This window comes from Lepisosteus platostomus, chromosome 1, assembly GCF_059453375.1.
Source record: "Lepisosteus platostomus isolate fLepPlt1 chromosome 1, fLepPlt1.hap1, whole genome shotgun sequence".
Classification (NCBI taxonomy): domain Eukaryota; kingdom Metazoa; phylum Chordata; class Actinopteri; order Semionotiformes; family Lepisosteidae; genus Lepisosteus; species Lepisosteus platostomus.
The window spans coordinates 67,653,581-67,668,331 of NC_142611.1; the positions used below are offsets into that span (position 1 = coordinate 67,653,581).

Consider the following 14,751-nt stretch of genomic DNA (forward strand, 5'->3'; position numbering starts at 1 on the left):
CACTCGTTCTCAACAACGTGTACAGTTGTGGACTTCATGTATCTTTGGCAATCAAGATACCCAGATATTGCTCTATCAGGACGTTCTGGACAAAACCTCAAGATACACATCCTATTTGGGAAATAGTTTCTTCTTAAACACTTCTTCTTGCTCAGAATTAAATGGAAACTCTACAAGATGAGGGCAATAATACCAGGCCTTAAAAATGATGGATAATATTGGACTGGCTCTGTGTCAGCCAGGAGGTCCAGTGATCGCTCTTTGTTCACTGACCCACATATATTTCCATTTTGTTCATGAGCACCTCTGCTCAGAAGGGACAGAGCTTTTTCCGCAACAAGTCGGCCCAAATCTCCTGCTTCCAAGTGAATCGGCTCCATCCTACTATCCCTGCCTTGCCCAAACGCCAGACGCCCAGCCCTACCTTCTCGCCATTAGGACCAGAAGGACCAGGAGGACCAATGGGACCAGTCAAACCCTGGAAGAGAAGACGCAGACTTGGGTCAGTTATGGTCAGAGTACGCACTCTTGTTGCCTCTCTACATCTGGTGTCATCTAACCAACATGAAAAGCTTTTAGCCCAGAAACAGTTTTGCATATTCTGAAATAAATATTTCAGCAGCTATTATGTTATATTTTTGACGACAAGGTTTTTGTTACCACTTCAATAATTTAATTGAGGCAAGTTGAACAGCACACTGGAAATTAGCAACATAAAGTGGTCTTACTGTTCATGTTATACTATTAAGATTATACAACTTCACTTTTGCATCTAACTACATGTTGTATGGAATACCTATATGATTTTTTTCTCAGAAATCTGTAAAATACTGATGTCTCTTGCAGTTAGAGATCTCTGCTAGAGATTTTTGACCTGGTGCTCTCAGGGCTTGCGAACTTTTTATTCACTTCATTTACGATTCACTCAAACACACAGCTCTCTGCTAACGTTCCCCTCCATCAAAGATGTTCACTGTTTGCAAAGATGTTTTAATTTTCCGCCGAGGCCCTCCTACAGCCTGTCAACACAAAGCTGATAAAAACATAACAGAGGCGTCTCGGAAAAAGTCACTACTCACTCTAGAGCCATCCTTGCCTGGAGCTCCCTCAGGCCCTTTCTCACCAACATCGCCCTACAGGGGGAAGAGAGAGAGGAGACATCATGACTAAGCACACACCTGCACTTGGGGTAGAACCAACAGTGTGGGCTTTTGTTGGAGAACTGTGAAGGCTGTCTTCTGTTTGACACCTGCCTCCCATGTAGGGGCAGGCAGCAATCAGCTGGAAGAAATAAGGCCAAGCAGGTTTAATACAAGGTTTAAATAAATGTGTGGTTCATCTGATTACAGACAAGACAGAAATTCAGCATAGTCGTGCTAAAATGTATTTCCCCATTCTTGTTTGCTCATTGTGGTCTGAAGTTTCTATTTCTGGTCAAAATGACCTACGGGGAACATCACTTGAGGTGGGCTGGCTCCTAACTAATATGTGTTGCTCAGAGAGATGGAGAGTGTGCCTCCCGGCAAAGGGATCTTCCTGCTGTACCCCTGGCACAACTTCCACAGCAAAGGGGACACCTTGCTAATGTCACTTTAGTTAAGCATCACCAACAAGACAAACATGAGATGGCAAGGCAAACAAGATGAAAGCTAAATGATTAGGTGAGGGACTGACAAGGTGTAGAATCCAGAACTTCGCAATTGTCTCTTCCACGGGGGGTCTGTCCCGTCTGGTGAGCTGAAGTGCTGGCCGTGCCCAGATACGGCCAGGCGGGTACTCACTCTGTCTCCCTTGGGTCCAGGAATGCCAGCAGTACCTCTCTCTCCAGGCATTCCCTGCAGGCCGGGGGGTCCCTGGGCGCCAAGAGCACCAGCTGGGCCGGTGGCACCCTGTGTGAATGAACAGAGAGGGCATCAGGGGCTGGGGCAGCAGGACTTGAGGAGAAGCTGGTAGGTCACAGCAAAGGGGGCATCACACAGTCAAGCAGCATCCTGTCTAACAACCTAGATTTGAGCTTCAACCTGAGCTAGATTTGTCTGCATTATTGGTAGCACCAGTAATTTGCAGCTCAGGTGACAGGATCTCATCCAGTTGTTTCTTGAACATAGCCAGGGTATCGGCCTTTACAATGTACAGTAGCTGGGTTGCTCGTTCCAGACTCCAACAAAACTTGGGAGTAAAGAAGTGCCTTCTGTTCTTAATTTTAAATGCACTTCTGTGTAGACTTGTATAATATCTTGACCATATCTTGTCCACAATGCAGTACAAGTGCAGAGCCTGGCCCAAATAAACACGCTCACCCCCCTCCAACACAAGAGGGCTGCCCCGTTCTCAGTAACACTCTAGTTGCCAGCACAATGGACACCATTTTTCTCCATGAGCATCTGCTGAGATCCCTGGTATTGCTCTGGTATTGCCCTGCCAGACTTCCATATGGAGGGGACCCGTGATCAGAAGCACCCTGTGTTTCTGTGCCCTCTCAGACTGAGACACCCCAGTACCCACCTTGGGTCCATCAGTTCCTGGGGTTCCGGGCAGACCTCGTGGGCCCTGCAGACCCTGGGCTCCAGGTCCACCCCTCTCTCCTGGGAAACCGCGCTCGCCCTGGACAGGGAAGAGAGGAAGAGAACTCATCATGGTGCTTCGACTGCGTCAGGCTTCACGGACATCCAGCGGCATGGACATGCGCAATGCTCTGCCGGTCAGGGGATCGGGGTAGGAGGATCACACTCACTCTGGGTCCAGCAGCTCCTGCAGCTCCTGCCTCTCCGGGAACACCCTGTGCAGAGAAAGAGATGCTCACATGGCGTTTTTCCAGATACCGAAACTGCTCCTGCACTGAACTGCTTGAGTGTGTGCTTCTCAATGACGTGTGCAAGCCACACACAAAGCTGACCGTGTCACAATCCAAGTTCTTCCGTGGCTATGGTTTCTCCCAGGAACAACCGAGCAGGAGAATCCTGTAGATTTTAAGCTGTGGTTTTATCGAATGATTTCTCTGTAAGAGCCTCGCATGAGGAATTAAAGGATGAGTGAATTTCAGCAATGTCATTAAAGCCTGCCCGTTCCAGCAAAGACGCCGTTGGGACAAGGCAGCTGATTCTAGCAGAACTGGAAAGATATTAATTGCAAGTGAGTACAAATGAGGAACAACTAAAGTATTAACAGGAGGCTGTAAAAATCATAAATTAATGCACATTTATGCTCTCTGCCTCTATGCACTATTTAATGATGCAATAAGATTAAAAATCAATACTTAGCAGCACTAAGAACCCGTAGGGACATGATTTTGTGGATGCCTTTGCTGTGTGGTTGTACAGGGATGGGGGAGGGGTATGGCTTTGACAAAGGGGGGCACCACTCACCTGGTCACCGGGCTTTCCACCCTCACCTGGAGGACCAGGAGGCCCAGGAAGACCCTGCAGACAGACAGGGAGAGAGGAGTTAGTGATCAGATCGTGCGCAGGGGACAGCTGGAGCTCACAGCACTCTAAGAACACACAGCTAGACACAGCAACAAGCCTGCGATTAGGAAAGCACCATATTCCTCATCGACAGGCTCAGCGCGAATTCACGAACTACCAAATCAAACCAGCCTCTAGCTTCCAAGTGGAAAGTGCCTCGTCGCCACACTGCGCATAGCTACCCTTTGATGTGACTTTTCTGTTTCATCTAGACACTGATGTGTGTGAACTGCACAGCCAAACTGACAAATCCCTAATAAGAGCTGGACTACTAATCAGCAGAGATAGAACAGGTGTGGGAAGATACTTCTGAGGTCAATGGTATAACCAGTGAGATGGGATGAATACAATATGTTGCTCCTAGTAGCAGGGGCCAGTGCTGTCTAACTTCACTGAGATCCTTGACAGACCATGCAGAGGAAGCTTCCTGGCCATATATGTCCATCCCAAGGTGGTGATGCACAGACACCCTATTCTTAGCTTTGATTAGCAGACACTTCCAGCAGACTATAAAATAAAGAAGGGCTTTGTACATTCAACCATTTTAAGTGTGAAATGGAACATGTTTCTATCTATAACCAACACAGACCGCTGCACCTTTGCACAGTGGACTGAAGGTGAAGCCGGCCATGAGCAGCTCTCTGCCACATTGGCGAGGGAGAGCAGTCCCGAGCTGACCTGATGAGATCTTGGTCATGGATGACTCAGGGTTCAGTCCCCAGTAATGCAGACTGACAGTGAAATGCTTACCTGGAAACCAGAAGGACCGGGCTGACCTTGCTCTCCTCTCTCTCCAGCAAGACCCTAAGGGAGCAAGACAGACAAGCACACTCATGAAACACTATCAAACATAGCTCTTCTGGCAGCATCATCTTCAGAATGTATCGACAAAGGGTTCATAAGAAATGGTAAAATTGTTATTTATGTATTTTTATTTTTTTTTTACATTACAATTTTTGCTTTGTACAAAGTATTGGAACTCAGATGCCATCTCATCTGAGTCCATGATGTCTCATTTTAGGATAATGTTACAAGGCAGTCTTCTCATGTCCCAGACAAGTTTCAGAACAAATAACTCTGGCTCCCCCTGGTGGCCAGCAATGAGCACTGCAGTTTGACACCATAGCTCGAGTTCCGTTACATGAAACAAAATACCTACAGGCTCTAAGTAACAAAACTTGCTTTACTGGAATTACATATTGAATCTATAGCACTTTTAACAAACCTCTGTACTCACACGCTCAGATCGCAGCTGTAGGTGATAAGACTCTACTGTCCAGTCTGACAAACGCAATTCTGCTGTATCACTGTACCTGCAGACTCTGACTTGTTCTATTCTAATCTGCACTTGCACTAACCTACATGATCTTTTACATCGTCTGAACCTCCCCATGTTGTATACTTAAGTCCACGAATGAACATGGCAGCTCATCTGGCTCATCCCAGTTCCTGTAAGGTTAAGCAGTGGATCATGGGTGGTGCTGAAAGTTTTATACAGCTGGGCTAAAGGAAGAAACCAACCTTCCTCTTGGGAATCCATAGCCACCACCCAACACCTCCCTCTTCTATACACAAGCTGCTATATGTTTGCTCACTGTGGCCCTTGGACGTCACCTGGGATCAAGGAGGCAGCCAGAGGAATGAACAGTAACAGAAGCTGCAAGGGGTGCATTGATAACTTACAGCAGGCCCTGGGGGTCCCTGTGCACCAGTCTCCCCATCTTTCCCAGGCAGACCCTGCCAGGAGAAGAGGAAAGGTCAGTCAGGGTCAATCAAAGGCTTCCGTCCGGACACGTGCTGCCCGCTGGCACCTTATTGACCAGTGCCTTTCTGCGCGAGCACCCACAGTTACCAGCATGCACAAGACAAATGCAAGTTCAAGTGTTCCCTGCGTGTTTCTATGGCGTTTTTATGTACGAAATAATATCGATATGAGCAGGATCAAGCCCATGTTCCCTTCCAGATGTAGCCAATGAGATCAACTTTATCATGAGGGTTTAAATACAGTCTGAGTAAAATTTTCTTCAAAGAAACATCTGTGTTGCCTGCAATTATGAAGTACAAAGAATCTGTATATTTTTAATGACAATTTTGGGGGGCATTTTAGGTTTTAGAATCAAAGGGAAATACCTGCTAACTGCTTTTAATTAGCTGTAACTCCCCCCTACTTCAAATGCAAATTCCAAGTGGTTATAGTTTCTTTACACCAACTATCGTTTTGGTCAGTGGCTAGTAACGCCTAGCTCCTTTAACCAATTACAAATTATTTATGTATTTCTTCTAAATAGATCAGTTTATGGCTGGTAAAATAATAATCCTGCTGTCTGCTATTGTTCATCAGGGATTATTTCACGTTGCAAAGTGCGCCCCCTGGTGACGTGTATCAATACTACCTTCCATTATAGTGCAACAAATGTGCTTCGCCTGTAGGCAACGTGGATCTGCACTCTATACGTTTATAACCGAAGCACAGCACTTTGATTTACATTTTTTACAAAGAATAGCTACAGTATACTTACTCTGAGACCTGGAGCGCCAACCAATCCCTTCTCTCCAGGTTTTCCAGACTCACCCTAGAAAGACACAGAGACAGGTCACTCTCAGAGGTGTCTGCATCACACACAGACATGGCATCACAAAGCATCCAGAACTTGGGGCCTCTGCTTAATTGTTTTATATATTTTTTAGTTTCACTTAAAACCTTTGCTCACTGAGTCTTTACTGTGCGAGCTGCAGGAACACTTAGCTGAAGGTGCTATTGATTGTTTTGTGAGGATCTGAGCATCAGCAGGTTCAAATCTGCAGTGAGAATAAGGCTGCCAGCGAGATCTTTTTCGGCTGCAACCCGAGATACACAAAGAAAATCAGTAGGTGCACAAAAAGCACCTGGCGTGACTTCCCTTAAGGTCTGTACACAAGTAAGGATGTAAGAAAATACAAACTTTTATGGAACAAGTAATAGGTTTATTCCATGCTGTAAAAAAGGGAGAAAGAAAACACAACGTTTCGGCTGTGAAGCCTTCTCCAGATGTGAGCTTTTATGATCTTTTATGCTTTTGTGATTTAAAAACGTTTATGATCAGAACAGCCTTTTCAGGGCTCACTACTTTTAAGCATCAAGATGACTTCTGAAAGGTCCCAGCTATCAGGACATGGTGTGACAATGTACTCCATGCCCAGTCTTTCTCAAAGAGTTTATCAGTACAGCACCAGTACAAACTGGACTGTAGATAGGTTGTGTGCGGTGGACGACACTGGCCTGTCCCTAACTGCTGCTAACTGTCAGGGCCAGAGCAGGGTGGCACACTCACGGTAGCTCCTTTCGGTCCAGGGAATCCCATCACGCCGGGCTGGCCGCGGGCTCCCTGAGGCCCAGGGGGTCCCGGCCTACCGTCCTCACCAGGGGCTCCCTGCGGGGGGACAGAAGAGAGCATGACTGCGGGCACCGGGGCAGATCCAGAAAGCCCAGGCTGTGCCACAGTGTGTCACAGGAATCACGTCTCTTGGGTTTGACGAGATATAAAAGTAAAAGACACTGAGAACCGAGTTCTCTTTCAGTTTCATCCCATGTTTAGCCAGCTGCATTTGACAATGAAGACCCGGTAGGTACCCGTTTGCCCAGCAGGGCACTTCCTGGAGCAACCTGAGTTCAGTGACGTGGTCAAGGGTAAACAGCTGCACCCCGCCGAAAATCGGAAACCAAAACATTTTGGACTGGAGCCCAGAGCCATGACTCAGATTGCTGTCAGACTTTAACTGCTGTTTGCTTTTCTTATATTGCCTGAAGAGGATAAAAACCATCTCTGTTAGAAAATGGTTCAAAATAAAAACTTCCACACTCCATAGGAGGGTGATATACAGTAAACACCAGACAACAGACGGGCTGTGGGCAGAAAGTCAAGTGTTTCTTTAATAACCAGGTGCTGGGGCCGGATTTTCCCAAGACACCCAAGAGCTGTGTTTGGATATGAATTCAAATATTTATCGTAGATGACAAATAATAATTATGTTTTCTTGATGAGTTAAGCTTCATTAAGCCTAACTTATGGGGACAGAAGAGAAATGTTTTTGGACGGCAGAAGCCCCATCTTTCTCTTTATCTCTTTATTTTCCTGCACACAAAGGGATTTTATAAGAATTGTCACAATGAGTTTTGAAAGTTTATTCTGAGACAGGCCCTCACACAACACGATTGATGTATTCCATGCAGTTAAAAGGTTTTCATGCATAACACAGAAAAACATAGCTTGTTTCTGAGACAACACCAGGGGTCAAGTACAACAGGTGTGTGACAGGAGGAATGGATGTTCCCTCATCAAGATTAAGAGGTCACTCCATCAGAGCTACTTACAGAGGGGCCAACTTTTCCTTGAGGACCAGCATCACCAGGGCGACCAGTAAGACCCTACAGGCAGAGAAAAGAGATCAGGAGGTTAGCCACTTCCAAGGAATGGACAGAGTGCTCTGGTGCAACACGTAATGCCTTCACACCCAGATCCGCCTTAATGTAGGCGCCCAGCTTTAAATTCCATGTTGACATCCTAAAATCAGGACATTAAGTCACTGATGCAGAAAAGTGCAATGTGCAACACTGTGGCTATACCATGATTTAACATTATCCAGGAAAGCAGTTATATTTTACATTCTCCAATATGTTGTCGCACACTCACTTGTTCTATATTAAATGCTAAAATGGACTTTGTTCAGTCATACATAAAACCTTATTAATGTCCTGCTGGTTGTACTCTAATATGTATTTTCACCTTGTGAATGTCAAAAGCGAACAACAAATTGCTAGTTGTTACCACTGTTCAGTCTGCAGAGCACAATAATTTTTTTAAGGCAGTACAAAGTGCTCTGCCTTTTCTAATGGGTAACCTCATCACTTACTGTCAGTGATGGTCCCAAAGGCAGTGAAAGTCTGCTCCATTTCATTTTCAACAATTCAAATCAGAGCTCTGCTTGTCTGAAATAATACTCTAATTTGTAATGCCTGATACTAGAAATAAACCATCACAACTTCAGGAGAAAGGCTACACTTATTGCAGGATTATTGGAATATGAATGTGAGCAGTGAGTTAATTTGCTGGCATGCTGCTTACCTTTTTGGGAGTGTGGCTCATCTCACATATAATGGAGCCCCCCAGACAGGGAGGAATTAATACTACTATGCTATCTACACCTGCATGATGCACTCGTCCACGTACACATGGAGGTGTGTGTGCCTGCTCCATTTTGTGCTTGGTGTTGTGCTGTTCACATATCACTTCTGTGTTAAGGCATTTGTTCCACGCACAGTTGGAAAAAACAGCTCACTGGCAGCCGTCAGTAATGGTTCGTGTACAACAGTTGCGTTTGGCTGTTGGTGTCACAGCAACTGAGAGACATCCGTAACAAAGAGGGATCTTACTCTGGCACCAGGCAGGCCAGGCTCTCCAGGGCGACCGGGGTCTCCGTTGGCGCCTTTGGGACCAGAAATCCCAGAGGGCCCACGCTCGCCAGGGGCTCCCTAAGACAGAGCGAGAGAAACAGAGGGCACATGCGTCAGGCAGGTGAGTAGATCAGGGTGCTGGCGTCCTCCTCGTCCTGGGCCCATGGCACAGCACTGCGGCTGCAATACTTCCCTCTCGCACTGCACTGCAGTGAGATAAAAAGCTGTGTTTTTGACACTAGACGAAGAATAGTGCTCTTAGAGAAATATTAGAAATGTGAAGTCTCCTTGCCTGTCAGATAACAGCATAATATATTTGATCAATAAAAACGTCGAATGCATTTTTCTTACAAATCTTGCAGGTTACACATGCCACCTTGTGGTCAAATGTTAGAACTGCAGGAAAACAAACTTCACATGAAGAGCACTATCGGGGTCCGGCGTCCCTGTCAGAGCAGTTATTCTGAGTAGCAGTCAGAATCACTTTATTTTAAAAGATAGGTTTCTTTGGCTTCAGCAACAAGATTGTTTTCATCTTCTGGTGCGAATCGGGGGTATGTCCTCCTGTGGGGATTTTCAGAGATTGCTTTCTTCTATGTAACAGTTCGGAACGAGTGGCTGTGAAGTTATCAAAGGCCCCTATCCATAGGAGAGGCTGCTGGGAAAACCAGCACTGATAACTGCTCTCAGTGCTCAGACTCTGGCACACAGGTCTAGGTGATGATTTCCTAAGGATTCCAAGTTGGTCACTGGTTACTATGGCGGCACCTACCTTGGGGCCTGCAAGACCATCCTGACCTGGGAAACCACGGTTACCGGGGGAGCCCTGGCAACAAGGAGAGAGGAAATGACAAGTTAGAGCTGGCCAGTCAGCCAGGCCAGACTAAATCATTAACACTGCAAATTAAAAGATCTAGCAAGCTTTACTGTCATTTATTTTAATTTTTGCCTAAGATAATACACTAGTAATGATAATGCTCGTGTTATTGTAGAACGTGGATCAGTGCACTATATGACTGCGAGTGTTGTCAAATTAAACAATAATGATTCATGGAATTCTCTCTTTATAAAAGAGCCATGACACACATAAGCAGAGTCTATTCTGAGAAATAAAAGGGTATAACTCACCAATTCTCTTAGTTTACATGCACACAACAGCATACTGATTTTTTTACTTCAAAATTAACTTTCAGAAGTTTGAATACATATTTTCCATGCAACCGCTTGGTCTCTGTGTTGGTCTACTTAATGCCTGGTTTTGTAACTGTGCTGTTTAATCTGCCACAGTACAGCAGCTGGGTTCTTACAGAACATGAAGCTGCACAGAGCCTTGCAGCTCTAGAAGATGAATAGCAGGTTAGTCTGCAGCATTAACTCATGGCCTGTTCTGGTTTCTAGTACTGCTGCTCTGCGAGTATGGTAACAGGGAGACATCATGAATAATTTCTACCTTAGTGGATGCACAGTAATTTGTTTGTTAAAAGCACTCCTCTTTATTTTTAGCTGCTTTTTGTTCAAACCAGTGTCCCCACCAGTGTAACACAACATGTAGCAGACCGGTCTGTTAGAACAGGACAGTGCCCAGGCTATTCTGAACCAATCCTGGTGCTGTTCCACACACCACTGCCAGCAAGCACAGCCCCACAGTTCTCAGCAGCTGCACGTTCGGCCATGGCATGTAAGAAGAGCACGCGAGCTCTGGGCTGCGGAGGTGCTGGTGTTGCTCTGCTGGGCACTGCGTGCTCGGCCACTCACCCTCTCTCCAGGGGGCCCAGGGGGTCCTCCAGCACCGGGCTCTCCGCGGGCTCCTCTCTTGCCTTCCTCTCCAGCAGGACCGGGGGCACCTTGAGGGCCGGCAGGACCCTGCGTGGGGTGTCCACAAAACATGCCCGATTAACCCCTCTCCCGCTTCCTCGGCATCAACAACAACTCTGCTCCTAATGTTGTAGTGACATAAAACTTCAACACATGGCCTTGCTAGTCTCAATTAGGGTTTTTCTTACAAATACTCTGTGACTGCATCTGAAAAATCCTAAAATTAATCTATGTGCAGCAATAATCAAAGTACCTAGATTATAAAACCAAAATGTGCAGGGCAATAATGAGAAAACAGCACCGCCTAGTGGTGCAGAGTGTACTTTTAGTCTTCAGAAGGACTGCCTATGGAGAGGAACAATGATTAAGAACCAGAAGAACTGATTGCGGAGAAGAATTGGCTTTAAATTGTGACGCTCTCGAGGATACACAAGCATGAAGTCTAGTTTGCTGCACACACTCTGGCGGCTTTGTGTGTTCGTTTCAAAGGGAAACAACATCAGGGCCCAGGTTCAATGTGAAACCTGGTTTGCCATTTTTATCAGTCGAGTATTTTATTTTTCAGCTTGCTCTGGCTCGAATGCGACAGTGGAAATGGCGGGGGAGGAAGTGTGTGGAGTGGATGGGTACTTACATGCTCGCCTTTGGGACCTTGTTCGCCTTTGAATCCTGGGATACCGGGGTCACCCTATAGGGAAGGACAGACGCACAGGAGAGAAAGCCATTACTATAGTGCTCCTTGCTCCTCAGTGCTTCAGCACAGCACTTGACCTGAAACCACAGGAACTTTACAACCTGACCCACCTCAGCATCTGGCTCTGATTAAACCCAGTGTTAAGAGTTTATGTTGGGCTGAACACAAATTTACAGCGGGAGCCAAGTTTGGCTTCCTGGGTCTCAGTGGGTCACTGAGCTCCCTCCTCCACCTTCATCTGGAACTTCATTTCTAATTATGGTCATATGAATCAAGCAGTGCATTAAGGCAAAAAAGGCCTAAGCAACCACTTTTTGGAACGATTCGATTTCAGTGGTTTGGTTAATGAGGAAAATAATTCCTCATTTTGACTAATTTATTTGTAATCTTCTTTAAGTAAAACCAAGCATGAGCAAATAACAAAGGGACCACACTTTGAAAGTCACAAACAATAATGCATTTCCTTCGAAAGGGTTAAGTAAAAAAGACATCGCTTACAGCCATTATGGGCCACACAGAAAAATGAGGGATAAAGAGGTCACCTACCTGTTGACCTTTAGGTCCAAGAGGTCCTGTGGCTCCCTGGGGTCCTGGGGGTCCGCGAGGTCCAGGAAAGCCAGGAGCACCCGCAATGCCAGGAGCGCCCTGCAGAGGGAGGCAGAGAGAACATCAGCACCCTGCAAATCACACAGACCACATGAGCAGGACCTGTTCAGGTGTGTTACTGGCCTCGAGGTAGAGCACATCAACCTTCCATTACAAGGCACTAACAAAGGGAAGCAGGGACTGTTTAGGGATCTGGACTATGAAAAGTGTTTTCATGGTCCCAGGGATTGAATTTTGCTGTACGTTTTGGAATGATTTAGGGGATGAATCAGCTCTCACAGCAATCATGGAAAGTCTCTCATGATCATGGAAAAAGCCTGAATTAAGGCAAGGTTCATTTCCCTGATATACTGCAACTTGAAGACCTTTTGTGGGTTTCTCCAGGGTTCCTTAACTAGCTATTTCTCTGCAGGCAACAACGTGTCAGGACAAGCTGTTGTTTCAAAGTGACCCAGATGAAAGTAACTGCTTTTCACAGCAAAAGGGAAATATTGGATTCCTCTGTGTTAACCCTGCTCCTTGCTTGAGCTGCCTGGGATGGTGCTCACTGCTCCAGGCATGGTGCAGCAATATTAAGATCAACAGAAATCCAGGAATTGGTTGGAGAAAGGGCAGAAAACAGGCTCGACTTTAATAAGTGACAAAGATCCCCTTCCCGTTTTCCAATTTAAATTTTGGTGACACACTTTTACAATTCCCCTACATAGTACTTAGTGCTCAATCCCAGGACCCTAATTTCCTCCCTGATTTATTGTCAGAAAGAGAAAACAATGATAGCATCCTTGTCTGTCGATCCCAGGGTCATGTAGTCTGGAAATGAATCCTTCTTATACTAGCAGTAACTGAATGATTAACATACTGTATAGTACTATTAATCAACACTGCAGTATTATGTACTACTAGAAACTATTGCAGTGAATTCCACAGAAACAAACATGGCAGAGAAAGGAAGTATATAAAGCCATTGCTATCTTTATTGCTTTCAGTCAGTAATATAAAAAGCTGACTGTGTCTGGACTGTAAGGCATGCAGCTACTGGTGTTAATAGCACTACTCCATACTTTCTCAGGAGACTGTAAATTCCAAACCTCCTGCAATAAAACTAGAAACGGGGAAAGAACAGAAAGATTGGAGGTTAGGATTATTGTTCCCAGATTACAGGAAGCAAAACTGTTTTTTTAATTGGGGGGAACACATTTTATGCTTTCCTGAAAGATAATTTAAAACTGAATAGATTCATAGCCCATAATTTCCCTTTAAAAAAGAAATAATTTATATCTGGCTGATTGAACGCTTTTTTATATTTTATTTTTCTATTAATAGTTAATGTGGTTATTATTGTTTTCGTATATTTTTGTTTTATTCATCCTTGTGCTTTAAATGTGCTGTTTAAATTGAAACCCAAAGTGAATAAGAGGAGAGAGAGAGAATAAAACATACTTACAGCTGACCCTTTGGCTCCAGGGATACCATCAGTACCTGGGTTACCCTACAGAGACAAGTCAGAGCACTTAAGTCAAAAGGGGCAACACAGGTAACAGGTTCATTTGTTCCAGTGATCCTAGGGTGAATTCACTTGATCATTTCTCACCATGCTAATCTGAAACTGCTTCTCTGCTTCACTGAATGCAATTCTGAATCCATCACATGCAAACGTCTCCTTCTGGTTTTACTGCCTCTCTCACTGCAGAATGACTCAGCCAGGAGTCACCTGCAGCTGCTGAGTCACTCCTTCTGTATTTCTGCTCCCTCGGCTCACCTCTCCCTGCACTGCGCTTCTGAAGCTTCCTTCACCAGAGCTGCTCCAGCGGCTAGCAAACAGTGGCTCTAGCACAGCCTGACCGTGAGTGGGGTGTGTCCAGCCGTGAGGTTACTTACAGAAGCGCCAGAGGGACCGGGAGATCCTGGGGTTCCTGACTCTCCTCGGGGTCCCTGAGCTCCCTCGGGGCCTCTAGCACCTGTGGGACCTGCTTCGCCCTGGAAGAACAAGACAGGCAGGGGGAGTTAGCCAGCAATGCAGATCAGAGCATCGCCGCGGGCCTACAGTACCTCTCATCCACCCCTACTGCAGCAAAGCCGACGCCCCTCTGATGAGTGCACCTGTGCGTGCAGGGCCTGGCCTGGCTTTGTAGAAAACTGTACGTATTCATCACCTGCAGCAGTAAAACCTGGGCACTCTGCCCCTTAACACTTTAGGCTTAGACATAAGGCTATATTCAAGGCGTCCAGCTGCAACACCCCTGAATTCCAGGAACACTTAAGAAGAAAAGAATTACCCTTAGTTAACTGAAGATGTTTTCTGCAACTGGCCACCTGCCTTTCAGCCAACGGCCTCTAATACAAGTGGCATGAGCAGTTTGGGGGTGAAAAAACTACCAACAGGAACAGTGCCGGATCTAACTCTAGTCCAAGCTACTGAAAGGTCGCAGTACTGGACCAATCTGAGGAAACACCTTTGCTCAAGAGAGCCATAGCAATGTCCTCCCACAAGATGTGAACCCACAACCTCCCAGCTGAGTGCAGAGTACTTAGCACTGCTCCATACTGCCAAACTCTGATCAAAGTGAGCCAAATAGACATAAAGTCACTATTAATGCACCTCTAGCTCTGGAGATCATGAAAGCCCACTAACAGAGTCAGGATGCTGCAGGATTAAGACATATGTGCTGTTCAGTGCGAGAAGTGGGAGCAGATCCTGCCATCTTGTCAAAATACAGTAACAGATTACATCATCACATGAT

The 14,751-nt window shown here is 45.8% G+C and overlaps 1 protein-coding gene across 4 annotated transcripts in view; it reads right to left on the reverse strand.

Annotated features, from left to right (window-relative positions):
• LOC148678554 (uncharacterized) overlaps positions 1 to 14,751 on the reverse strand; it is a 57,220-nt gene that overhangs the window by 14,449 nt on the left and 28,020 nt on the right. For all 4 annotated transcript variants that reach the window (XM_088633944.1, XM_088633942.1, XM_088633941.1 and 1 more), the window contains 18 exons: positions 13,889 to 13,987; positions 13,455 to 13,499; positions 11,951 to 12,049; positions 11,345 to 11,398; positions 10,651 to 10,758; positions 9,668 to 9,721; positions 8,875 to 8,973; positions 7,816 to 7,869; positions 6,776 to 6,874; positions 5,984 to 6,037; positions 5,148 to 5,201; positions 4,215 to 4,268; positions 3,366 to 3,419; positions 2,735 to 2,779; positions 2,506 to 2,604; positions 1,782 to 1,889; positions 1,080 to 1,133; positions 425 to 478 (listed from right to left, as the gene is read on the reverse strand). In XM_088633944.1, coding sequence (XP_088490070.1) covers positions 425 to 478; positions 1,080 to 1,133; positions 1,782 to 1,889; positions 2,506 to 2,604; positions 2,735 to 2,779; positions 3,366 to 3,419; positions 4,215 to 4,268; positions 5,148 to 5,201; positions 5,984 to 6,037; positions 6,776 to 6,874; positions 7,816 to 7,869; positions 8,875 to 8,973; positions 9,668 to 9,721; positions 10,651 to 10,758; positions 11,345 to 11,398; positions 11,951 to 12,049; positions 13,455 to 13,499; positions 13,889 to 13,987 — 1,287 coding nt within the window. The remainder of the gene's footprint in view (positions 1 to 424; positions 479 to 1,079; positions 1,134 to 1,781; positions 1,890 to 2,505; positions 2,605 to 2,734; positions 2,780 to 3,365; positions 3,420 to 4,214; positions 4,269 to 5,147; positions 5,202 to 5,983; positions 6,038 to 6,775; positions 6,875 to 7,815; positions 7,870 to 8,874; positions 8,974 to 9,667; positions 9,722 to 10,650; positions 10,759 to 11,344; positions 11,399 to 11,950; positions 12,050 to 13,454; positions 13,500 to 13,888; positions 13,988 to 14,751) is intronic.